The 26560-nt window shown below is 43.4% G+C and overlaps 1 protein-coding gene across 4 annotated transcripts; it reads left to right on the top strand.

Annotated features, from left to right (window-relative positions):
• The first annotated feature begins 17 nt into the window (after positions 1-17).
• USP37 (ubiquitin specific peptidase 37) lies at positions 18-26341 on the top strand. 4 transcript variants are annotated; one of them, XM_015868951.1, is made up of 24 exons: positions 18-135; positions 337-514; positions 1858-2029; positions 2115-2215; positions 3262-3443; positions 3814-3888; positions 4427-4524; positions 5806-5890; positions 6368-6529; positions 6916-7047; positions 7359-7482; positions 7739-7944; positions 8241-8358; positions 8630-8709; positions 10051-10215; positions 11489-11554; positions 12713-12863; positions 16081-16333; positions 18674-18840; positions 20020-20080; positions 20997-21112; positions 21817-21886; positions 22278-22416; positions 22920-26341. In XM_015868951.1, exons 2-24 carry the CDS (start codon positions 359-361, stop codon positions 23005-23007), a joined length of 2967 nt encoding a protein of 988 aa, XP_015724437.1. In that variant the 5' UTR covers positions 18-135; positions 337-358; the 3' UTR covers positions 23008-26341. The 4 variants fall into 4 exon arrangements, with proteins under 4 accessions (XP_015724437.1, XP_015724439.1, XP_015724438.1 ...); XM_015868953.1 differs by lacking the exon at positions 11489-11554; XM_015868952.2 differs by having other exon boundaries at positions 75-514.
• The last annotated feature ends 219 nt before the right edge of the window (positions 26342-26560 follow it).

The raw sequence follows: 26560 nt of genomic DNA, 5'->3' as shown, positions 1-26560 counted from the left end.
GCTTCTGAGCATGCGCAGTTGCGGGGCGTGCCGGGAATGGCGCCGCCGTGCTGACGTCAGCGGCGCGCGCGCGCGCCTGCGTGCCGTGCGTCGCGCGGGGAGCCGGTTCCCGCCATCCGGCGCCGCGCCCCGCAGGTACCGGGAGCCAACGCGGCCCCTCACGGCGGGGCCTCGCACCGACACACCGTGACGGGGCCGCGTCCACAGGGGCCGCCTCCCCCTTCACCGACCCCACTCAGCTTCTCCCCGCTTTACTCCCGGGAAGGCCGCGGCTCGGCGTGTCGGTGAGTGCCGGTCCGTGGCGGTCCCGCTCCACACGTGTTGTGATCCCCGCAGGTTGTGTCGGTGAGGCCCCGCCATGGCCCTGCTGAAAGTACACGGCCCCGTGAGGCTGTACTGCATGCAGACCGGAGTGACCAGGTGGAAGGAGGGCTGCTTCGAGGTGGTGGAGAAGGATAACAAAGTCAACCTGGTGGTGCACTACGGCATGAGGGGCATCCCAAAGACCTTCCAGGTGGGTGCTGCCGTGCCCGGTTACCGGCTGTCACTGCTCATACTGCCTCCTTCAGTAGGGCCATCCCTCGGTGTAGCATTGAGTTACTCAGTTCTGGTGTTATGGCATCTGCTGGATCAGAAGGGCCGAGCTGCAGGTGTGGAGCCGTGGCTCAAGTCTTGTTTTGGGATGTTCTCTCTTTGTGTGCAGCCTGGAGGTGGAATCCCACTGTTTGACCATGGTGCTGTGCTCCTTTATTCCTTATGTGCCTTCCCAAGGTTCTCGTTCATGCTCTGTTCTACCAGGTTGAGTTTTGCTGTTGGTAGTTTAACGCCTGGAGCTGTGGTTCTGTGGGAGCCTGCCCAGCAGCTGTCTATGCCTGCAGGGATAGGCTTTGTGTCTGCCTCTCTTCTGGCTCTGGCGCTCTGTGGGAGCTTGGAGAAGGGTTTTCACTTGGATTGGCCATCACTATTTGGATCAGCTGTGTGGCAATACTCAGGTTGGGCCACTTTAGGAGGAGGCTCCAATCTGATGGGCAGCCTCTTGCTCTGCAGTGCGAGGTTTGGCTGTGGTTTCAACTTGCAAGGATGTCATTGTGTAGCAGCGTGTAGTTCATAGGAAAGGCCACAGAAGTGACAGAGATGAATAACTAAGTGCAAAAGGACGCAGGAGTTGAAAATGACTTTTTGTATTGACACACGTATGGTTCCTTTTCCACCTCCACCTCCTTGTGAGTGACCTGGCAGGAAGCAGCAGTTGGTTCATGTCGTAATACAGTGGTGCAGCAGAATTAATGGAGAGAAGGAGCTCTTTAAAACTACCCTCCTGCAGGACCATAACCTCGAAACATTTGACACCACGGAATTGTTACAGTGTTGTACATGGGCTACATGTTTTGCTACCCAGCCAAGTTTTTTGAGCTGTGTCAAATCTGTTTTTCCTGTGAGAGAATTATAAAGTGAGTAGAAATTTGTGCCCAACATTTAAAACTGAAGACTTTTAAACTTCTCCTATCTTGAAATAACACTTTGAATCAGATATAGGAGCTTCGGGCAGCTGAAGGGGACTGCAGGATGTTGTCATTCCTTTGGGTTAGAACCATCACACTCAAGGGCAGAGCAAGTTTCAGAAAGCTTAACCGGGAATGTAGGGATTGCTGAGCCATAGTAGTGCTGTCCTTTGGGTTATGGCAGCTCCCAGGTGACTGATGGCATTCATGGCTGAGAGGTTTAATGCTCACTTAGAGTAGAGCAGGGGGATGTATCTCTGTGCAAGTGCCTCTTACCCTCTCTCTCAATTTGAAGTGGTTTGTTTGAATCTGTATTTTGGCCTCTTTATGGTGACGGTGGTTCCTTTGTTTTCAGTTAAGCCATAACATTAAGTCTGTGACCTTACGACCCAATGGCAGAAAGCTGTGCTGCCTGATGCTGGCGTTGAAGGATAGCAGCTTCCTGACCATCGATAAGGTACCGCTTAAAGATGCCACTGAGTTGCGGGTGTTTTTGGACGCGGTCCATCAAGACAGGGTTCACACCGGTAAGTGCCCTTACACACCTTACACATACAAATGCTGGTCAGTGAAATGAGCATTGAATCAAACGTTGTGTACTTTTCCTGTCAGCTGGGAAACCCTCTCAGGGATCTGGCAGCTTTGGAGGTGTGCTGGGCAGCAGGACCACACAGAAGGAAGCTAATAGGCAATTCTCTCATATAGAGAATCAGGTTTGTTCAACTGTTCGTGTTTTTCCTCTTTTCTAATCTTAATTCATTTCCCCCTCTCATTCTCTTATCGCATGTCGTAATAACACTGTCAATATTTAGTTTGCACCCAAAGTCTTTGTGATGTCCAGGGCTTGTAATAGATGTGCACAGGATGGTTGGTGATGATGATTCTTGCTTGTAAGGAGACTCATAGTCTGTTTGCTTTAGGAAGGTCAACGTCTGCATGTAGAAAACAGCATATGTTCCTCACGCTGAGCTATCAGTCAGGCAAAAGAGAAGCAGCAATTGAAGGAGAGCGTATGGTCGAGGCTTGCTTCTCAGTTTGGAACATCTTTGTTTCTAAGTACTGAGTGTTCTAAGTACTTTTTCTTTAACAGACTTTACTTCTTCCTTTTTTCCCCACCACGGTGTATCTACCAACTTTAATTTATGCTGTAATCTCTGTGAATATATCCTTACAGCCCTGAGGGCAAGTATTCTTTGACATTGGCCCAAAACAGATTTTACATGTTGCTTAAGGGCAGTCTCACAGTAAAAGCTCTTAAGGTTGTGTGCACCTTGGTAAGATAAGGCATGTTTAGTTTTCACATGTCAAATTGACACACATTCCTTAGTCAATGTGTTATTAGCTCATTTCGTTGCATCAGCCCAAGGCTGTCAAGGCACTGTTTTAATTGTGTGCTTTTTATATACTTTTTCCTTTTAATGCCACCCAGGGTTGATCTGAGGGTGGTTAGGAGTTGTGCTTTGGGTGTTTTAATCTCAAAGTACTTAAAGGAGGTTTAAATTCAAGTGCCCAACTGACTTATCATTGGAACGTGAGAAGTTTGTTACTGCTGTGGAGTTTCATGCTTATGACTTCATTAGTACAGTCAAAAGTTTGATAAGTCTAATGAACATGAATCTCTTGCTCTATCACAAGTAGCACTTTTCTGCTTTTGGGTGCTACACTGTGGCAAGTCAAGCAGTGGTGTAAATGCTACTGGAAGCTTGTGGTGGTGCTCTTGTTTTTCACTGTTTTTATTGTCTGCGTTTTGCTTTTGCAGGCTACTCCCAAAAGGGTGACTGTGGAAAGTAAGGATGAAAATGTATTTCGCAAAGTACTGGGCACCCAAGCTCGGGCATCCGTTAAGAGCTCCAATGGAACTGGAACACCTAGCAACAGGGTGAATGCTGCAGCATCTCCAGCATCATCGGGCCCCCACAGAACAGGCTTGCTGGAGAGCCGGTAAGGGCTCCACATGCTCTTCCAACTGTGCGTGTGGCATAGTAAAAGTTTAGGTCTCTAGAGAACTGCAAGTACAGTTGCTGCGCCTAGAAGAAAAATAGAGTTTGCTTCTTCTTCTGGTTTTGTTGTTACTTTTACAAGGATGTTAAAATGTGCTTTTCCAGCCTCTTGCTGGTCACAGGCACTTAAGCTTTATAAACGGCTTAGAAGGTGGGCAGTCCAAAATGTTCTCTGTGTGCCATGTTATAGAAGTGAAAACTGTGGAAGGTAGGTGAAACACACATAGCACTGGGAAATGCTCTTCTGTTGGAAGAGGATCATTTACTTGCCTTTCTGAGAGTGACCACTTCAAATTCTTTCCTGTCATTAGTGAAAAGAGGAAAAGAGCACAACCTCCAAGTTCAGAGATGAGTGAAGATTATCCCAAAGAGAATGATTCTTCAACGTAAGTAACTGTTGTTTCTACTTTCTCATCTAAACTCTATGCATTTGTAAAGGAAGTTCTGGGTGTTTCCTGTGTTGGCAACATAGTACAGGCCAGCTTCTAGTTGATTTCTGAACACACTGAGTTCTTGAAATGAGACTCGCCTACAGAGTTAATGAGGGAAATACAACCTGATCTAGCTGCTGCTTTGCAGGAGACCATGCAAAATTTGTGCCACCTTTTATAAGCTCAGTCTGAATTGTCCCCTGTATAGCTGCATAGCTATGGGTAGCTTCTTTCTACTGATTTTGAGTATTCTTAAGACAAATCTCATAAATTGTTACTTGGAAAATACAGCCTATATGTGCAGTTGCATTTAATCGTAAGTAAAAAGTCTTGTTTAAATAATTGGTTAAACTTGTGAGCAAAACTTAGCTGTTCACTAGACCTAACACCTCTATTACTTGACATGAATGCTTTAAAACAAATCATGAATGTCAACCAGGGCTATCCTGTCTCTTCTGTAACATCTCTGACTTGCTCTTTTGTATATCTACAGGAATAATACCGCCATGAGCGATCCATCATGGAAATACTTAAACAGTAGCAGAGAGAAACAGTTAAAACTGAAGCAAGAGGAGGAAACTAGGACGTCAGGTAAAAATAAAAGTAAATCCAGATATGATACCTGTTATTTGCTTTGTTGTTGGCTTAGGAAGTTGTTTCAGAGGTTGTTTTCCTGGTCTGCTTTCTTTGTGCCACCAACATTTCTACTTCCTACAGAGCAGTATCTAAGACATGGGTATCTTTCCTTTGCTTTCAGAGCCTACTCTAGCTTATCTTTCACTGCTGATTAGTGTGACCCTGACCACTGTACTTGACTGTTGAGGCCAGCGAGTGTATCTGCCTGTTTGAAAGTTCAACAAGCAGCTTCATGCTTTGTTCCCAGTGGCCCTTCCCTTTGGGAGGGGTGTCCTATAAACGTCTCAATTTCCTCTCACCCTCTTTCTTGTTTATCTTCAAAACTCTTCTGTGCCATTAATGCCCATGCAAATTGTGGTAGATTTTTATACTCGGAGTCTGTACTGGTTACTTTTACTTCCCTACCTCTATCCTTCCTACCTCTATCCCAGAAGTTGCAGAGGGAACTCTTTGGGACCAGAATTTCTGTTCTTTTTTGTACCAGAGTTTCCTGTTGGATGCTGGTGCGTGTAACAAAGGTTTACAGGAAACACTGTAGTATGGACAGAATGTATGTAAGCTACTAAGCACCCCACTTTGTTGATTATAATCTCAGGACTTTAATTCTGAAATCATCTCATGATGATTTTGGAACAATGAAACAATCGTATTTTGCCCTGAGTGTGTAGTAATTTAGTTTGGAATTTGAAGAGGGATGGAAAAGTGTTTCAACTTCTATATATTTACATTGAATTTCAGACTGCTATGTTGGAAATTGTTAGTGGGCTTTCTGTATTGTGTATCTTGTATATTTGAACAAAAGACTGTGTTTTATTGTCTTTCAGGTAGTTAAAATGGTTAGTGATAGTTACTTCTAAATATCTTATGACTCAGTATGGATGTAATAGGGATTGTGGAGTCTCCTTCTGTGGATATAATCAAGGCCTATAGGGATGTGCCTACCTGTGAGACCTACCTGTGAGACCTGTGAGACCTATTGTAGGGAACCTGCTTTTAGCAGGGAATCTGGACTTGCTCTAGCGAGTCCTTTCCTACCCTTGCAATTCTGTGTTTATGGTATAAAGTTAAATTCAAAATCCAGGGTCTTTTTGTGTACGTGTTACCAATATTTGTGGTAGTACTTTTAAGATACTTGCTTTAACACTTTCTCTAATGTATCTGGAGGATAAATTTTGAAATCTTTTGGCTGAGTTATGTGAAACAAGGTGACCTACCTCTCTATTTCTTTTTATAAAGGTGTTTTACCGCTGCAGTCATCGACCTTTTATGGTAGTAGGTCCTCATCAAAAGAGCACTCCACTAGCAGTTCCACCCTGGACAGGTAGGACTGATTCACTACCCTGAGCTGTAAATGACAGTCCTTTCCTAGGAATTAGGATCTTCTGTTTCCTGTGTGTTTAACACTTATTACACAGCTTTTATGCATAAAATGTGTATAGCTTAAAATCCCATCTACTATTGCTCTGCTAATACCTTTCAACTACAGTACTGCTTTAAACAGATGGACTTTAAGATCACTCTTTTATAGTCACTGTGAATGACTGATCTAGATGATACCTGAATTGTAGTTGGTTCAAGTGATGCTGCATACACCCCTGTAGATGTAAGGAAATTTAACCAAGTGTTCTGAATAGCAGTTTGCTTTTTTGTACCTCTGTCATTCTGATAGGTGCTAGTCGTCTCCTGTGACTTTGCTAGTCCTTGTCCTCTGTGGTGATACAGTTGTGGTGTCCTGAAGTATTACTGTTTAAGGCAGAGCAATAGGAATCCTACCCTTCTTATTCTTTTATGATTTTAGGTCTAGCGTATCCAGCCAGACTACTCCAGCCAAAAGGAGCTTGGGATTTCTTTCTCAACCTGCCCCTCTTTCTGTTAAAAAAGTGAGATATAGTCAAGATTACACTGGGTGGAACAAACCACGAGTGCCCCTTTCCACCCACCCTCAGCAGCAATTACAGGGGTAGGTTTAATTTTCTTTATCTAGCATGCATGCCTTTGTCATTAGAACATGCATATTCTTGTTATAATTGCCCCATGGGGCAAAAGATAGAAATCCTGAAATCAATGAAGGATAACTTGAGATAATTGCCATTCCTTTGACACTGCTTCAATGATTCGCTCTTCTATCTTGTGCACTTGCACACATCGTAATATTTTGATTGTAGTAACTCATGCTTTCCTGACAGACGTTGCCTCCTGTAGTGTGAAGGGCAGAAGGAAAGCTCCATTAAAAGCCAAGTGTGGGCTACCTGGGGTGATGGATGATCCTACGTGGTGTTACTGCTGTTTAACATGGGCACCTTGATACGTTTATGTACACACTATGCTTAATTCTCTGTTTTTCAGGTTTTCTAACTTAGGAAACACCTGCTATATGAATGCCATTCTACAGTCCTTGTTTTCAATCCAGTCCTTTGCTAACGATTTGCTCAGGCAGGGTATCCCATGGAAAAAAATTCCGCTCAATGCGCTTATCAGGTAAAATGCACTTTTTGTGAAGAAAAATAACAATTAAGCTAATAGAGCCTTATAGGGCTCTCCTCTTTACCTTAGAAGAGTCTGGATATTTTTGTTTGGCTCCTTTTCCAGTGCGTGATCTCTAATTAGAATTCCACATGCTTGAAATATGAAAGGTTATTTTCCATTTCCTGAAGTATTTTCCATATGAAACTCCCTTATCACAGGGTAAAACCTTGTAGAAACCCTTCAAATAAGATGCCATGTGTTTTATTGCATTTGTCTGAAGTCCTGGACAGCCACTCAGTGTCTCATTGCATTGACTTCTGCAGTCGCTTTGCCCATCTCCTAGCAAAAAAGGACGTCAGCAGCCCTGAGTTGAAGAAGGAGTTGCTCAAGAGGGTGAAAAGTGCCATCTCAGCTACTGCAGAGAGATTCTCTGGATATATGCAGAATGTAAGTATCATATGGTCTAGAACCAATTGTGTATGTTGTCCTTTGTTTGGACTGTGTTGAACTCCTGTCAGGCTTCATCTCCATTTGGCAGCGAGTTGAGCTTTCGATTGAATTATGTTGCTTGCCCTCTGCTAGATTTAAATTGCCTTATTGTTGCTGAAGGTAATGGATAGAAATGTAATTTCCCTCACCCACTGGTGAGAGACAATGATTGGAGTTCTAGAAAACGATTTTGTTGAGATTGTCCTGTTTCTAGGATGCGCATGAGTTCTTGAGCCAGTGTCTGGACCAGCTGAAAGAGGACATGGAAAAGCTGAACAAAACTTGGAAGAGTGAACCAGTCCCTAATGATGATAGCTCACCTGGACGGGCTTCTGATGATCTTTCAGCTACCAAAGTTTATACTTGCCCGGTTATCAGTAACTTAGAGTTTGAGGTTCAGCATTCTATCATCTGTAAAACGTAAGTGTGCTTCTGAGCTTTTCTCATTAGGAAGAGCTTGTGTTTTCTGTGACATCCGCTGTAAATAGAAATAAGTTAGCAGCATGTTTTTGGTTTGTCTTTTTTAAAGTTACTGAATCATCAAAGTTAAGATCCTCAAACTCATCTTTATCATAAGCATGAACCAATTTCATTCTGATATGGATAAAATAGAGCATGATACACTTGTTTTCCAGGAGGCTACTTTAACCTGAAAAATATAAATTGTTGATAATTTTATTTTTTATCAGGCTTACATAAGCACATTTCTTTGCTAGGTGTGGTGAAACAGTCACCAAACGGGAACGGTTTAATGACCTCTCCATTGACCTTCCTCGAAGAAAGAAATTGTTTCCACCTCGGTCGATCCAGGATTCCCTTGACCTCTTCTTTCGGGTACGTAGTTCATATACATAAACAAACAGCAGAATTGGAAGGAAAATATTGTTCATCATACTTGCATTAGCAGATACATTGTCAAATTCTAAGTTTTGCTACCCTTGTTGCTCTTGGGTGCCCTCTTGCCAGATCACATTGAAGATTAATATGACTTTTAGTATAGCTGTTTTCTTCTGGAGCTTTTATGACCACCAGAAGAGATGTCCTTTCTGTTGAAAACTGTGTGGTGCTTAGTTTGTTCCATAGTCTTTGTTCTGTTTTAACACAGGCGGAGGAAATAGAGTATTCCTGTGAGAAATGCAATGGAAAGTCTGCTGTTGTCACACACAAATTCAATCGGCTTCCCAGGTAATTGCTGACATCTGTTTCTTTCTTTCTTGGAAACACATCCCCAAAAGTGCATGCAGAAGCATGAACTTGTGTAATAGTGGGATGGAACATCATGTATGGTGGCCAGCATGTGAGGAAGACCCACACACAGGCAGTAATTTCTTCACACTGCTCTTCAGTTTCCTTCTGAAAACCTTCTATGTGCTGAGTACCCTTTGCAACGCTTCTTCCTTCCTCTGTCACTACGCAGGGAGGCCTGAATTTTCCCCTTTTATTGGATTCTCAGGAGAGAGTTATGAACAGTAAACAGGTTTTCTGCATTTAATATTGAGTGCCCAGTTGATCTGACGTGCTAGACTGAGCTGGGGATGTTCTTATCAGAAGTCACGTGGGGGGTTTTGCTTTGGTTTGTTCTTCTGTGCTGATCCTTGGTTTCTCAGTAAACATGGCGCTTCAAGAAAGAATGCAAACACTTTGAGGGTTAATGGCATGCTCAGTAGTTTTAGACCTTGTGGTGAGGTTCTGTTTATTACTTGGTGGTAGGGATCATTTTCTGATGGGATGTAAAGCTAAAAGAGAATGTTGGATGCCTTTATCTGGCCACTGTCCTTGTCCTGTGGTGCAGGCTTGTACAGAACATGGTAACTTGATGTTCTGCTAAAAGCATAGCTTGTGTTTTTCTTAACTGTGATGATGATACTGTGACAACGCTGCAAAACGTTTGTCAAAATATTTGGCTATTAGGACAGTGTAAGTGTTGATGCAGCTGCCTGATCTAAGTAGCTGGTACAAAGTACAGCGTAAGGGAGGAGGTTCAGTGCAAGGAAGCTTTTTCAAGCTCTTTATATTGTTCTGATGAAAAGCTCTTCTTTAGAAGTGTTATGACAGATAAAATGAGAATGTCTTCCACTGGGCACAGCTCTTCTTCAACTCTGGGAAGCTGTGTGCTCTCTGTCAAATATCTACAAGTAATATGCGATCACTGGTGGTGCGTTGAATAATAACATTCTGTTTGTTTTCTACGCCTGTCACCATGAAGCAGGAATAATGTGTTTGGTAAGAGCTGCTTGCTTCTGCCTGCCTGAGGAGCAAGGTGGTGCAGATCAAAGCAGAAAGCCTCTTGGCAGCCTGCATTCTGCACCTTGTGTGGAGTTGGGAGGTGGATGGGAGAGTGATTATGCATCTCTTACTAGATAAGAAAGAGAGGTAATGCTTCTTTCTTTCTCTCCCAAGCGATGATCTGTTTTAAAGCACATGAATGCACTTTTTGTAAACAGAATCACTTGGATTTTTAATAGCTTTTCTAACTTGTATCTTGAGATTAACGTTGCGATTTTGTATTTCTCTCATATTTTTCAGGGTTCTGATTCTTCATCTGAAACGATACAGCTTCAATGTAGAGTTGTCTCTCAATCATAAAGTTGGGCAGCAGGTGGTTATTCCAAGATACTTAACCCTGCTTTCACACTGTACAGAAAGCACCAGGCTGCCACTGACGCTGGGCTGGAGTGCCCATTCTGCAATGTAAGTGTACAGCCTAGGTTCTGCCCATGCTGTGTTATGCACCCACAGTGAGGTTGTCAGTTGTCAGATCTACTCCATCTGACGTCTGCATAAAGAACCATCAAAATTATGCAGCCTCAGGTGCAAGATATTTAATCTAGCCTCTTGGTACAACATCTAGGTTTCTTTTTGTTTGCAGCATGCTTAATTCTGCTGAGAAAGCGTGACATCATTCCTTTTTCTGTTAATTTCCACTTGCACACTTCACAATGTCATTCATTTTTCATTGTCTTTACTGTGCTACTACAGTATCTGAGCACTTCATGTGTTGAAAATACTCTTCCCTAGGGCAGTTATTTTGGTACAGCTGCTTGTCCTGAGACACAGAGATTAAAAGTAGCAGAAGTCACACAAATGTGTCAGAATAAGAAACAGAAATCCCTTAGGTCTCTTGCCTTGCGTTGCCTTCTGACATGCTGTAAATGTAGTGAGATAGAATACATCTGGTATCTGTTCAGCAATACAGCACGTGGTCTTTTGCTGGATACTTAGTGGAGTTTGAGATTTACCTCGAGGCTTCTTAAGGTTTTGCATTAAGACTAGAAATCTTCACCTCCTAAACATAATGAAAAGTTTAAGCTAACCAATGCAGGCATGCTTTAAAACATATTTTAAATGGCTTTTCAATGGTTGCCCGTTTGGTAATTGTTGAAACCATTTTGATTAACCCAAACAGTGAAAAGGTGACAAAGCTGGGGAGAAATTGCCTTGCTTTGAAGAGAATGATGGAAATGGTTCCTGTGTTGGTAACCATGTGTTCGATGGGTGTAGTGGTAGCAATGGACTTCAGGGAGTCCATAAAAGGATCAAATGGAGCAGGAGATTTGCTTAGAAGATCTAGAGGAGAAATGGAGATGTGGGATGTGCCAGAAAACCAGCTAATCCAGGCAGCAGCAAGAGACTGTGGTTTGGGAGCAGGAACTCAAGTGTTGCTGGGAACCAGGGAAAGAGGAAAGAGTTCCCTTGGCGTGGGAGTCCAACGCCTTTGATTTGAGAGCTTGTCCCTAAGGGTGCATCGCTAAGAAGTGCAAATTTAAAGGATTACATCTGGTTTTGAACTGCTGGTGTATATTTATGCTATCGTGGAGTTCTTACTCTAAAAACAAGCAATTAGCAAGCACGTAATGGTATTCTACTTGCTGCTTTGAACATGGATTTGCATGCACAGCAGACATGTAAACATATATTGTTTTAAAGACTAACTGCTGCGATAAATACTTTGCTTTTGTAATAGCTCCCGTCCCCTGAAAGCCTCCCAAATGGTGAATTCCTGTACTGTAAGCACTTCTACACCTTGTAGGTGAGTGAAAGTTTTGAAATGCTCTTGGCCTGGCATTTCATGGCATGGCTTTTGAGACACTTTGGAATTGCATAGTTCTTTGTCTGTGCTGTCTGTTGTGTAAGTTGTTTTCGGTGCTGTTTTTTGATATCTGAGCTTTATTGGTGTTAAGTGTTAGCTGAAAGAAATGTTAATGCTACCATCTGCCTAATTGACACAGTCCTGTTAGCGTTTCTCTTGAGAACCTTTGGGAACTCAAAAGAAAGCAAAGAAGAATTTTTTCATGGAGAAGGTTTGATGAGAGCTGCGTTTTGTTTGTGCAGATAATGGGTCAGTGCCAAGTATTTTAAACCGCCTTGCATTCATTGTCACAAACCACACATATAAGAAACAACTTGTTTTCTAATTCTTCAGTCTGACTCCTTTTTTCCCTGTTTTTATTTATGGAGCTGCAATGAGGTTAGGAAACAGGTGGTTGGCTCCTTGAGCTTGTTTGTAAAGGTGGGAGGATGTGATTATGGCCTGAGAGGCCAGTTTTTGACATAGTGGGAAATGTGAAATTGCACTGGTGAGTTTCACATTGTGGAATGCATGTAGAACAAATTTCCTAATTGAGGACGTATCTCAGACTCAAAGTCTCTCATCTTCTGCTCTAAAGAAACAAGGATTTATTCCAGTGAAGGAGCTTTTTTTGTTTTGGAAAACAAAAAATTATGCAGACTTGCAACTTTCTATCCTAGTATTAATGTGAGTATATCCTAGTATTGATGTGACAAGTCTTGCGTCCAGCTTTGTAAACTTCAGGAGTCAAGTAAATGGTTTCTGCTGAGTTCTACCTGTTATTGTGGCCTTGTCTCAAATGAATGCTGTCCAGGACTGCTGTGTGATGAAGTGCTGGCTCTTGGCTTGTGTAATTCTGTAGCGATTGTGCTACATCGTGTAACAGGTGTCTTGTGAAAGAGAAAAGCAACCCTTGGTAGGCTGTGGGGTAAACAAGCTATGAAGTGTTTATTTATTGCCTGCATGTTGGTAAATTTCTATTTTCAACACTTGCAGCTTGTTCCCTAAATTGTATCTCCCCACAGCCTGAAAATCTGCTGTAGCAGTTATTCATTGATTACTATGAAACGGATTTGTGCAGTGCTTTGAAGTTCTATAGCTGTGCTTTTTAATTTACAGGAAGTATACTTTAAAATCAAAGAGCTCTGCAGCTCTCTATGTGGATTCAGACAGTGACGATGAGCCCCTGAAACGCTCTGTTGCCAATACCCAAAGGGTGTGCAACATACAGTTTAGAGATCAGCAACAGCCTCAAGAAGAGCCAGAAAAGGTAAGGGGGGGGGGGGGGGAGAAAAAAAGTACAAACTTCAGTATGCAAAGGAGCTGTAAGTACTTGTGGCTTGCCTGTGTTTTCCTTAGCATAATGAAATTGATGTAAGATGTTTTCATTCCTAATTAGTGCAGTGATGCTAAAAGGGTGTGTTTTGCCATGCCAGCTAATTGACCTCTCTACAATTGTCTTGGGTTCCCACTGGGAACAGAGGTAATTGTGTTGTAACTGCACTTGTGGGGGTGTGTATACCAGCTGCTTGGCAGTTTTGCTGGTCCTTTGGGCAGCTTTCACTAATGACTTTTCCATACAGAATTGTAATGGAGTGTCAATAATAAAATTACGCAGCGAAGCCCTTGATTAAATTAGAGCTAGTATGCATTGGGCAAGACAAAATAGTCAGTTGAGAGAAGTTCTTGTGGCTGAATAAAAACATGCAAAGAGGTGGATACCTGCAGTTTCTCATCTAACGAGAGGATCCTGATCCGTGTGATATATATAATAAATGATAAAATAATGAGTATTGAATTTCCAGAAGACAGAGCTGGGAAGGACTACAAGTGTGCCGAAGCTCAGAAGTACAGTTAGAATGATCTGAGAAACTGCCTAAAAATAGGAGGGGTGGTTCAGTATAAAGCAGGCTGAAGGCACTAATGTTAGCAGGGCTGACAGTGTAGGATGAGAACAGCTGGGAAAACAGCGGGCCTTCAGAAAGGAATAAGGGGCAACAGTTGGTCACAATATTAGGATGACTGAAAAGGTAAATATATAAGGGAGGCATAGCCTACAGGGTAAGTGAAATCGGCCTTTGTTTTTTTCCTCACCATTGAGCTGTGGCTGGAATGCTGGATCTAGCACTGAAATGAGTTAAAGATTAATTGGAAAGAAGCAAGTGGAGTGAAACGTGAATGGTCCAACAATTTGGAAAGAAAGGTTTTGGAGGAAAGAGTGGTCGAGTGAACTTGGGTCCTTTAGTGGAAGGAAAAACCTCGACAGAGTGTGTATCTTCAAGGAAGTGAAGGCAATGAATGGAAGCACTTGGGCTGTTTTTCTTGGCTTCGGTAGATGGAAGCAATAGACTAAAATTGCAGACAGTAATTTTTAGATTATACTTTAGGGAAAGCTTCCTGATGTTCAGGATATTAAGTGATGGAATGGTTTGCTTTGGGAGTAAGCTGAGAAAATCTTGCTCTCAGAAGCAGAATGAGCCACTGCTCTCTTGCAGTAGCACATCTGTGGTGGCTGTGGGTGGGGCAATTAAACTGGCTTCTCTTTGAAGTGCTCCTTCTGTACAGAGAGAACCCCTTTCCAAACTGCCTTAAATGATTCTTCTTCAAATTTTGTTTGTGAGGAAGTGAAAGTAATCACCATCACAGCCCTGTGCGTGCAAAGATGGTGGGAATAAAGCCCATTAATTTGAATAGCAAATTAATGGGAGGCTTTCCAGCCTGTTGTGGGAAAGAGATGGTGGTGGAGATGATTCCGTATAAGTTACTTGGTGCTTTGAGCACAACAGACCTGAGCAGCCATCTGCTGTTGTTAACCACATTGTCCTGGGAGGTCCTGGTTCTTGGCATGGCATCTCTGTTACTGCAGAGCTACTATCAGGATGTTTCTCAGTGCATTTGTGTTAGGGCCTTGTGTGTCCCATACGTGGCACTGCACAAAAGCAGTCCTGCCATGTAGGAGAGCAGCTGGGATACATAACATTGGGCTCTAGGTGTAAATACCAGTTACCTTGCTGACAAGGGCAAAGCTGAGGTCTCTGGCTCTGCAGGTGAAGTAGTATTTTTAAGTACTTTTCAAATACATTTCTTTAAAGCAACCCAAATTGAAGCCTAAGCTGCTTAAAATCTATGCAAATAAATTCGAATGGAAAAGTTGTATTCAAATAATGCACTGTTGTTGCCAAGTCTTTAAAGTCCAGATGCTGAATTAGTGGTGGCTGTTGTCAGAGCCCCTGGAACCAGAGTTTGCTTGAAGAGCTAAACCAGTTTTGACAGTAGTAGTCTACAGGTGCAGAGGGGAAATCAGAAAGCTTAGAGTGGCAGGTACCCTGATTTTCCTATTCGGTGCACAAATAAAATGGGAGGAAAAAGACTAAAATCTATCAATTCTGATTGTCAGAGGCAGTAATGACTCAACAAGCAATTCAGTTGGGTAATTCATTTGCTAATCTTGTTTGATAAGCCAATTTTAATGCAGGGAGTTTGCTCAGTAAAATCAGTCTTACTCATCAAACGCTTATTGTATGTAAGTAAAAAAGCAGCAGTAAGATGGATTCTTGTTCTTATAACAAAGTTCTGAGTTGCATCCAAATGCAGTTTGGAGTAAGACCTCGATGAATTCATAAATAATCATTAGAAAACTATGGCTTGTAATGCAATATACAAATGCAAATATATACATACCCACAAGTATGGTAAGTAGTGTAGCTGTTTAAATATGTAAGCATAGAGGATAACCTCCTGATAAAACAGCTGGTATCAAAATGATGGAAATGCCTACACTGGTTACAAATCAGGATGGATTTGGAGTCAATGAGCATCTGCCTTAGGAAAATAACTACAATAATAATGATGGACAAAGTCAGGTCAGGAGTTTTCTTCCTTTCTCTCAGGTTAAAGCCATTTTGTTCTCCTTAATAAAGGATGTTTCCCTGCTTTTCCTGATTAACTCTGTTCTTGACTTGCCAAGCACTGTGTTGTGTCCTTTACCCCCCATGATTTCTTACGGCAAGTCTGCGCTGCCAGACCTAATTTTAATTCCACTTCATAGCAGCCTGATTTCAGTTCCTATTCTTTCATCCTTTCTTCAAGCTCCATTCAGATGCTGCTTCAGCCTGCTGCGTTAATAAACTTGCAGTTTTGCAACTTGTGCCCTCAGGGTTTCAGCACTGACTCGCCAGAGGCTTGCTGTGATTTATCAGCACTCAAAGGTGTTGAAGGAGAGGGGAAGAGTTGCCTTGGCTGTGTTAATCTACAGGGCCTGTAAAAACTGGTTGTAGTTGATACTTAAATATTGTTCCTTGGAGTGAATGTAGCTACAAAAAGGTTGGGTCTCCATTGAGACTCACAGAACTGCCTGTTTAATGTTGACAGGGCAAAGTCCCCACATCCTGGGGTTAATAATAATAATAAATCTATGTGGAAGCGTAAAGCTGGTGTTGTATACCTGTTCATTCAAGTATTTAATCATAACTCCGTTCATTTCTTAGAGTTCTAAAAGGAGTAAAATGGAGGGCGATAAACCTGAGCTGGGCAATTCTAGTTTTGATGGGATGAGCGATGATGAGCTGCTCGCAGTTGTCTTAGAGATTAGCAAAAAGGAAGCTTCTCTGTCTCTGAGCCACGATGAGGATAAGCCCACGAGCAGCCCAGACACCGGGTTTGGAGATGATGAAATTCAGGATTTGCCCGAAAACCTGGAAACGATGGAGACAGAGAAACCCAAAGCACCATTAGAATCAGGTAAGGCAAAGTAACCACCTTAATTGTGCTGTGATGAACTAAAGCAAGTTACTGATAGCAGCAGGCTGGTAATATTGGAGGGCAGAAGCCAGATGTGAGCATTCTGCTGAAACTGTCTGAATTTCTCAGTTTTCTCACAGTTTTCCAATATGTAAAGCTTGTAATTCATTGAAAGTGTATTTTCTTACATGGCAGTCGCTGCTGTGGTAAAGGTAGGTTGTCTTCAGAGTTCATCGCCATCTTTTTGTCTCCTGATTACCGCACATTTTCACTCCCTGCCTTACCAGACAATTCAAATGATGAAGCTTTGGCAGTGTCTGGGCCCTAATCCTCTGTCATCAGCAAGTGGTTGCATCTCGGCAGCTGCTGCATTCAGATTGCTGAGGTGTAAGTGTGATGTCTGCATTGTGTGAGACCAGAATGCTTTCCTTAATGCAGTTATTTTATTCTCTAGTTGCTAATGAATATAACTATATTTTTTCTTTCTAAATGAGAGTAGCGAGCCTGAGAGACTCAGTATGCAAAGCATGGCCTCTGACCCAGAAACAGGGTTAAGTACAGGAAGACTCTTTGATCTCCTTGTGGGGAAACTGTGTCTCACAGCTGAAGGAGAATGAAGTGTGTATGTGCTACATTCTTTCACACAAATGTTTAACGCCACTCGCATGGAAGAAAAACAGGAAAACAACATCTTTTCCTTCTCCTCTCAGAACGAGGAGGTTTGGTGTTAACAAAAATAGAGAAAATCAAGCTTGTTTCACTGGACAGTTCTTGACAACTTTCATGTTGAAGGTTGGTTGGTCTCTAAGAAAACCAGATGCATGGTCAGCCTTGCTTGTGCTCAACTACACGTACTTCATAACTATGGCTGTGAAAGGCAACTGTGAGAGCCTGGCAGCAGCAATGTCTCTTTAAGTTTCCCTTGAAAGGTGTAATGCAATTATTTGGAGGCTGTGGCGTTTAAGCAGGAAGTGTGTTTAATGGATGCCTATCTTTTCTGATTAAGAATTCAGTTAGACACTTAGCATTGAATTGGGCTTTCTGTATTTGCGTATGGTCAAAAACACAAGTACTATTCAAACCATACTGTTTGGCATTCAAATGAGACGTGCATCTTTGTATTTCAGGTTAGCAGTTATGGCAGCTGAGTATAACACCTAATGAGTTCACAGCCCTGTGTTCTGCTTGGAGGAAGCTTGAAGTCAAAGAATGCTTTGCTTTATCACACAAAGTGATTCTAAATATTAAAGATTTAACTTGATTCAGTCTATTTTATCATTAGTAATCTTATTTCTTATAAACATTGAATTGTTTGCAGCGTTTTAAAAACAAACAAACCAGAGTGTAGGACCCTGGCAAGTTTAAGTAGAACAGATGTCTCTTCTGCTACAAGATCCTGAAATTAAATCAAAGATTTCTTACAGTAGAAATCTTCAAAGATCATGTAATAAATTCTGTTTAGTTGTTCATCTTAAGAGGATTAGACTGATGGATTATAGTTCTGGTTCTCGTGGTCTTACACTTGAGAGGTCATAGCTGGTAAGACTCTGCCTTGTGTAATCCTTGCCAATAACTAATGAGCAGATGTTGAAGTCTGCATAGGGCAGAGCTCTGAAGTTTCACATGTTGCTGCATGATATGATGACTTTTGGAGCAGGTCCTAATGTTTTCACCTGCAAGCAAAAAGGAGAATGAAAGTGTCTTGCAACTAAATGAGATGCGTGCGGTGGTTGAATGTGAGCGTTCATTCCAGAAATGGTGTAAAAACAAAAAATTAAACCAGAAACCTGACTTGTGATACTCTGTTTGCTTTGAAGTTCAATTGTGAAGTCTTAATCTTTCACTTCTTTAGGTGCAGTTGTTCACAAGGTTGAACTCTTACCTGAAGTAAAAGCTGACAAATTGAAGGAGTGCTTGAGATTTGTTTCCCTCTCTCATACAGATGATTAGACTTTAAGTGTAGCTTTGCTTGTAGTACTCTGAGGTATAATATGCAATGCAAACCTCTCTTTTTTAATCTTTGGTTACTTCTAGAGCAATTCAAGTGTCAGCTTTGTGGCTGTAGGAACCTAGTGGTGTGTGACATCTTCCTTTTAGTTGAAGTTGCTGTTTGAGTAAGCATAAAAGAAGAGGGTCAGCTCAGGGATTAATCAAATGATTCATCTCACAGCACTTAAAATTACAAGGCTTCTCTTTCTGGAGCTTTTTCAAACTGTTGATGTTCATGTTTTGTTTTTTTATGGCTGAGGTCTCCTTGTCAATAGATGTCACTGTGCTGCAAGGATTGTGCTTACAAACAGGAGACCCAGAAAAGCGTAACTGTACTTTCCGATCCTTCAGGTCCTGCCAATTTCACTGAGATAACTAAAGATTTTGATGAGAATAAGGAAAACAAAACTCCAGGAGGCTCGCGGGGAGAGGTTGACTGGCTGCAGCAGTATGATATGGAGAGAGAGAGGGAAGAGCAAGAACTTCAGCAAGCGCTGGCTCAGAGCCTTCAAGAACAAGTAAGAAGTAATTTGCTCCCTCGAGTTAACATTCCCCAGCACTGGTAAGCTGATGGCTAAAGAAAACCTTGTGTTAACACAGTGACTGAAAGGGGATTCTGCTCTTGTTTTTGAGAGAACCTGATGTTCTAGCTCTGCTTCCAGCAGATTTACAAGACCTGGAACTGTTTTCTACGTTTAACTGCCCCTGGGAAAGCAACAAACACTTTGCCTGGTCTGTCTTTAAATAGATACCCCTTGTCTGCTCTCTGTTAATGCCAGAGCTGTTGTGGTTTTCCTTGTGAGATCCCATATTTCCATGGCTCTTGGATTTTCTCTCCCATTCCTCATTATAAGGTGTTTGTTGGTATGTTCCACGCCAGATGTAGCTTTGATTCAGTACCACTGAGTAGTTCATTGAAGATCCTTAAATGCTTTAGAACAAGTGAGATAAAAGGCCTCATGTTAATAACGTAAAACTGCCTTTTGAGTGTTGCTCTGCTATGATTCTGAAGTGAAAATCTGCTATTCTAATGAATCTGGCATGAAAATGCGGTTACCTTGGTTTGAAATATGTAGTTAGGGCTTTGCATTCAGGTGCACAGGAGGCATTCAAGGACTGAATTAAGAAGCCAGCACAGTAAGTGTTCCTGTAGTGCTGGGAGAGGAACAGGAGCATGATGCTATCCAAGAAAATAAGAAGGATTTGTTGACAGACTCTTTTTTGCATCCCGCCTTTGTGAATTCCACCTGTTACACAGAACATTGTCTCTACTTTCCCATGGCCAAAAGCCAATAAAATCTGTCTGAGTTTAACAACTTTGTCTTTGGGCAGAAATCTCAACTTTGCTCCAGTGTGAGGAGCTTTGTGTGTGACAGCTTTCCTTAGCAAACTCATTCAGATGCTTTTCAAATCAATGATGCAGTGAAAGTGTTTGATGTTAGTGGGGGCTTGCTCTGCTGCATACCAAGCTTCAGGAGCTTTGACAAGCCCTAATGAAGGTTTGTCCCAGGTTCTGTCGAACGAGAACATGGGACTCTTGCTGGTTGCAAACACTTCTTCACTCGGAACCTTTAATTTCCAGTGTCAGGTTTGTTGTAGAAACCAGAGCGGCACAGTTTCAATGGAAAAAAGGGCACCACAAGAATTTTAAACAGCAAACTGTCTCAATGAACTAAGTTTTGTTCTCTTCCCATCAGGAGGCACGAGAACAAAAAGAGGATGATGACCTTAAACGAGCTACGGAATTAAGTCTACAAGGTGAAGCTTATTTAACGTTTTTCCAGCATGTTGCTTTTGAAGTAAAATAGACCTCTGTGTGTATGAGTGCAGCTCCTGGCTGTAAGACAGCTGGGATTTCAGGCCCTTTTGATGGGAGAAAACCAACATAGGGTCTGTCCTTCCCAATTGCAGACTGTCTTGAGTCTCAGGTGCTGCTTAACACCTGAGTGGGGCTGGCATGTGAGTGATTGCATGCAGCCTGGCAGGGCAAAGCATAACGGAGAAGAAATTCCTGCTCTAAAAAGGGAGTGGGAATAGTAAGGAAGCGTTGTGGTAAGGTGCTCTTAGATGCTTGAGCACCTCGAAAGACCTTCAGTGGTGACCAGATGAACTTATCTGCTTCTGAGGAGCAATAAGTGCTGATGTCCTCCAAAAAAACAACAACAGTCAATCCTGAGTGGTGTCCTGTTAATCACAGCTCCTCACCCCCCTCCTGCACTTCACAGCTGCTTTAATTTAGCCATTGTAAGCACGGCCACTTCTAATGAGCACTGTACAAACCCTTGCATTAGTCGGGTGGCTGCAGAATCCCAGGAAGTTAGGAACAGTGTGTACAGGGAGCTGCGGTGCCTTCCGGCTCTTTGCAGAGCGCTGCCTGTATTCTGCTCAGCCAAGCAAACTGGAAGTTCCTGTGGTGAGCAGCCCTTCTTAGGGCTGAAAACAATGAAAAAATGCCTGCTGCCAGCAGCAGCAATTGGATGCCAGTTTAAACTGAAACATGTACTTTGTTAATGCAGCTTGTAGTTTAAAACTGTAATTCATAGCTTCTCCTTGCTCAGCTTGAAGTTCCCCGACCCAGCTGGCCTTGCTGCTCTCAGGATTGGGTCTGGCTTCATGCTCCGGGTGTTTCCCTGCTTGGATTCTCATGCAGTGTTGTTGTTCCTCTGCTGTTTAGAGTTTAACAGCTGTCTCCTGGACGGTGTTGGTTCTGATGAGGACTCTGGGAATGAGGATGTGCTTGACATGGAGTACTCGGAAGCTGAAGCAGAAGAGCTGAAAAGAAACGCTGAGGTGTGATCTATGATTCCAAATGTTAACTGAGAGATACAGCCCCTTCTTTGCCATCGGCACAGTGTTAGGTAGCTTTAAAGAGCTCCTTTCTGATAAGGGAGAAGATAGACCCCTTGTAGTTGTGTATTTTTCTGTTCTGTTGTGTTATTAAAAGAAAAAAGTAGCTGCAGAGAGACCCCTCTGAGCTTCTCTAAGGTATGAATAATGATGAAAAGGAAACAGTAATTGTATATGGGGAGTGTTGCAGAGGATGGAACTCCAGACTCAGCTCAGTGGAGTTATATTGTTATCGAGCATTAAGCCTTAATATTTCAGAAGTAAATGTGCTATTCCCTTTTTGCTTATCCATGTTTATTTGGTGGATTGTTTCTGACATCAGTGGAAGCTGCATAGGAAGTGGTTGTTTAGGGAACTTTGCAGAGTAGAGCTCATGTCAGCATCTGTTCTGAGGTCAGAGTGGCTGCTTTGCGTTTGTATCATTTATTTTGTTGGGTTGCTCAAAGATCAAATGAAAGTAAGGAGCTTTTTCCCTGCTTCTTGAAGGACTCTTGCATTGCTGTGAGTCAGGGTGTCTGTTGCTGTAATCCTTTTGCAGCTTTAAACACAATAGCCAAAGCCCATATCTCAGGTATAATTCATCTTGCCCATAGGTTACATGGGACAAAAGTGAATACTTAAGCTCTTTAACTGGACCTTGTTTTCAGACAGGAGAGCTGCCTCACTCCTATCGCCTCATCAGCATTGTCAGCCACATCGGAAGCACATCATCTTCAGGTAAAAGACAATGTGTTTAATTCTTCATCTCTTATTGAGATTGAAAACCTGAGAGACAAAATTACCATATCAGGGTTATTTGTAAAGAGGAGGAGTTTGGTCAGCAAGAGCAGACAAAAAAAGCAACTCTTTAACTGTGGATTGCTGGCAGTGATGCAAGGTAGGGGTGTCATTGTGCCAAACTGAGGCCTTTGGGTGCAGTGCTGGCTGTAGGATCTGTGACACTGCCTTTGCTTATCACCAGCTCACTGACCAGCAAAGGCAGAGCATTCAGGGTCTTAGGGATGTTTTAGCCTTGTAAATCTGATGTAGGTTGGTGGGGCAAGGCATCCTGCTATAACCAGCTTAATGGCTGGACTGCAGCATGAAAAGCGCGTTTTATGTTTTCAAGGCCACTATATCAGCGATGCCTATGATATCAAGAAGCAGACCTGGTTCACCTACAACGACCTGGAGGTGTCTAGAACTCTAGAAACCACTGTTCAGCGTGACAGAGACCGAAGTGGCTACATCTTCTTCTACATGCACAAGTAAGTGGCTTGGGGCATTCTGGTACTGTATTTGGAAGTGCCCTTACCTGTGCTGCTAGTGGTTGTATTGTTGCAGCCGTGGTCACCTCAGGACGTGAGCAAGATGAGATTTGTAGATGGAAGTAATACTTTATCAGGAACGCTACCCATGAAGGGCTTCTGTAACTCAGTTTGTTCCCTTTTTCTGTCTTTACTGGTCGCTGTAGTAAAAGATACTACTTTATCTCTGCAGACTGTGTCTTGTGTTCCTTCAGATCCTATTACTAGCCCAGACTTACTTGAACTGTTGTTACTGTTCTCTGGGGCTTCCCAGTGGTCTTATTGTAAGAAAAGAAAAGAAAATGCTTGGGGATTCAAGGAGCCTTTCTGAGAAATGCCAGATAAGACACCTTTCTCCTCGAGCTTTGTGGATTTAATCCAGTTGCTGATTCCCTCGGGGCCGTATTGCATGGCAGTTGCTTCCTGTATGTAAGTTTCGCTTTGCTCTTCCCCTTGTGTTCTAGGGATATCTTCGACGAATTGCTAGAAACAGAAAAAAATGCACAGCCACTTAGCATGGAAGTAGGCAGATCGATCCGGCAGCCGCTGTGAGGAGTCCAACACCTCGTACCTCTTGAGGAGCACGGAAGATCCTGAACTTGTGCCAGACGTGAGGGAGTAACCAACAGCTCAGGGCTAAAGCAACAGACAAATGGTAGAAATTCGGATGCTCGTGTTTTGCAGAACCATCTGTGCAAGTTCTCTGGGCCCGAAATACGCTTGTCAACCTTGACATCCCGGAGCGATCCTCCTGTGGTGAAGTTTTGATTGTTCCTCAAACAGTTTTGTCAGCGTGGAGCCTTAACAAGTTGCATCGAAGCCACAAGACTACAGCTGCTCACAGACTGATGGGAAAGGAAAAGCTGTGCAAAAAGAGACTTCAAAAAGCCCATTCACCGGCCAGGTGTGATGGGGAAGATTGACATATCACTCGGCTCTTTTTCGTTTGGGTTTTCTTTTTTTCCTTCTCCAATGCCAGTTTAAGCAATAGATTCTGTAAGCTGGCGTGTGTTGTGTTGGGAAGCCCGGCTCACCGAGTACACTCAGCGGTCACCTCACTGCACAGTGCCTGAGCTGATGCATTTTGACATTGGTGGGTTTGTAAGCTCTCTGCTGGTGACGTTGCAGTTCCAGGAAGCAAACTCTCGGTGCTGCGGAATGTATTGCATACCTGGTGGCAGCTCTGTCTCTTCCTTTTAGCGGTGAGATTATACATGTGATTTCTTTGACGAGTATTATCGATAGCGTTTTCTTCACTACATTGTTGTGTAAGTTTGGAGAAGAGAGGTGTGCAGTGTTCCTTGCTGAAGTTTGCGTTGCTTAGGGCTTGCTTTGATGTAACTGACCCAAGCTGCTGGTGTAGGTGACACCTGGAGCGGGTGGAAAAGAGAAGCTGAACTACGGCAGCTTTTTCATCTTGCCTCGTTCTGTGCAGCCATGAGTCATAGTGAAACGGCAATGATGGGAAGAAGGCAGGGCCTGCAGCTCCTTGCTTGCCCCTCTTTGCTTGAACCATGGTCTTTCTTTGGTCTTCCCCCATCCCAGGTGCAGAAGGAGGGATTTCACTGCAGCTCCTGTGGCTGCTCTTACTGAGCAGTGCAGGGTGCTCCAGCTGCGTGACTAAAGCAGGTGGAAATCTTGTGTTCAGTGCTAACAGAGCAGGTAATGGAGCGTGCTCCAAAATACTCATTTAACGGCTTGTTTCAGCAGGGAGAAAAAAGAAAACACGCCTATTGACTTAATTTCTTTAGCACCTTCGCACTTGTTTAGCATTGGCAGATGTTTTGCTGGCATTTCCTTACTTCAGAGAAACTGTTGCTATTAAGCAGAGTAGTTGCTCTTTTTGGCCTCTAGTTCTGGTTTTTGCAGCTTGAGTTTTAGAGGCGAAAGGCTTCCTTGTTTAAAAAGAATAACACACAAAACACCCTCTTTTTTCTTTGCTGTCGAGGTAGTTTCTGGGTTATTTTTTTTAAAACTTCTCATTAGGAGTTTCTCAGGAATAAATCAGCTGAAGCAAAGCAGGAAGAACCATCTGTGCAGAACGGAGTGGGCACTTCAGTACCAGGGCTCGTCCCAATGGGCTGTTACAGGGCAATGCTTCAGTGGCCTCTCCTCACCTCATGTGCAGCAATGAGGGGCAGCAGTGACAGCCCTTCTGGGCCCTCCTGGTCCCTTTTAGGTGAGCACGTTGGGCACAGCCAGGGTGACATCTTTGTGGTTCCTAAGGGAGGGGTGAATGGTTGTAACCAGAACCTTGTGAGCTGCAGCCGAAGCGGTGTATATGTTAATTTATTACAAAGCATTATACTTTTCTATTGTCGGTCCTTGGGGAGGTGATGAACTGCTCCATCCGAGGGGCAGATGTTTTCCCCTATTGCATCCAATGCTAGTGCTGTACATAACTAATGGTGTTCCTGCAGGATCAGCAGTCAGCTCTCCTTTCTCAGGACGGTTTTGAAGGCACTGTGCTCTGTTTTAATTTCTAATAAAAGCCAATATTGCCCAAATTCCCAGTGCTCTAACTTTTGTTTCAAACCTGTTTTTTGCTTGGAATGAGGTGAGAAAGCTGATGCTTGAACCCAGCAGTCCACGTTCCGTGAAAACAAAGTTCTTGTTTATTATTGTAGCCCGGAAAGAATTTGCAAACATCTGTGAATTACTTCAAGCTTTTTTTTGGCCCTTGGTGGCATGTCACCCTGGCAGCAGGGGCTGCAGAGCCTCTTTCTTGCTGGGGATGGGGGTTGTCCATGGGGGTGAGTGACCCTCTGTACTCAGCCCTTCCTGGCACAGCAGAACACTCAGCTTCTCCCTCAGCTTCTCCCCGTCCTGGCTTGTGTTTTGGTAGGGACTCTCAGTGACAGTCCCCTAATGCATGCAGGCTTCTGGCACAGGCTGCTCCAGAGAGGAAATAACTTTAGAGCCCTGCAAATGCTCCCAGCCCTTAGCACAACAGCAGCTGGTTGTGCAGGCACTTGGCTGCCAGAGCGCAGGGTTCTTTGGTGCAGAGTGGGGATGGATCAGGACTGACTGTGTGCAGTAGTGACGAGTCTGACATGTTACAAACCCTTCTTAGGCTTTTCCTCAGCTCTGCGGAGTTGTGGTTAAACATTGACCCACTCCTGAATCAGCTTAGCGTAGTCCAAGTGTGATTCAGCACACAAACCCAAGGAGCTGCCATCTTGCCTTTCCTCTCTCCCTGCATTGTATGGCTGCGATGATTTGATCCAAGTTTGCTCCTCTGACTCTGATAGATGTGAGAACGCTCGTGTCAATGGACCGGAGCCTGTGCAGAGCAAGGACTGACTGCAGCTGCTTCACGAGGAGCAGGGCTCTGAAGCTTGTGGCTGCGCCATCACCTTTCACTTCTGCTCAGCACTGATGATAAATGCCTGCTCACCTTCCCTCCCATCCTCTGCAGCACGGTGACTGGGGTATGAATCCAGCATGCTGCATGGAGCAGTCCAGCATTGCTGCAGTTCACCCTGGCACCAGGCATGTGGGGATTTGTGTTCTTCAGTGATGGAAGAACTCAACTGTTCTGTTTTCTTTTCATGGAGCTAACTCTCCCTGTAACCGCCTGCCAAAGAGAGCTAAAGGAATATGGGACCTCAGCCCTGCTGGGTGTTACTGGGGTGCCCAGGGATGTGCAGCTGAGGACATGCTGCAAAGCCACCCCATGCTGGGGTTGGTGTCTGCCTGCTGCAGCCCGACTTCTGATCCTTTACACTGTTGATGTGGAGCAGCACTTTTCTCTGTGTTTTAGCAGACCTGTTCCTCTCATTCTTTACAGATTTTGCTCTTGTTCCTCTCCCCCTGCTGTTTAAACAATGTGTAGATAGTTGGTTTTTGGTTTTCTTTTGTGCAATTAAAACCTTTATTAGCCCTCTCTTGGTTTGAAATCTTATTGCTGCCTGCCCCAGCGCTCTAAAACCCTTGTTGGGTATGTGGTGCACCCCACATCATCCCCATTGCTCCCCAGGCCCTACCCCATGCCTGCCATCCCAGCAGGTGCAATCCCTGTGCTTCCCGTACCATGGCTTGTCGCTTTTACCTTTGATACTGATGAGTATTTACTGAGTTTTATGCATGAGCTCACTGATAACGA

The sequence above is a fragment of the Coturnix japonica genome, chromosome 7 (genome assembly GCF_001577835.2).
Source record: "Coturnix japonica isolate 7356 chromosome 7, Coturnix japonica 2.1, whole genome shotgun sequence".
NCBI classification, from domain to species: Eukaryota; Metazoa; Chordata; class Aves; order Galliformes; family Phasianidae; genus Coturnix; species Coturnix japonica.
This window is presented reverse-complemented; position numbering and strand designations above follow the sequence as displayed.

Bases quoted from the DNA above. Each gene is read 5' to 3' on its own strand.
- USP37 (XM_015868951.1), top strand. From the start codon at position 359: ATGGCCCTGCTGAAAGTACACGGCCCCGTGAGGCTGTACTGCATGCAG. The intron at 8,359-8,629 runs GTACGTAGTTCA...GTTTTAACACAG, and splicing joins CCCTTGACCTCTTCTTTCGG to GCGGAGGAAATAGAGTATTC. The intron at 22,417-22,919 runs GTAAGTGGCTTG...CTTGTGTTCTAG, and splicing joins ATCTTCTTCTACATGCACAA to GGATATCTTCGACGAATTGC.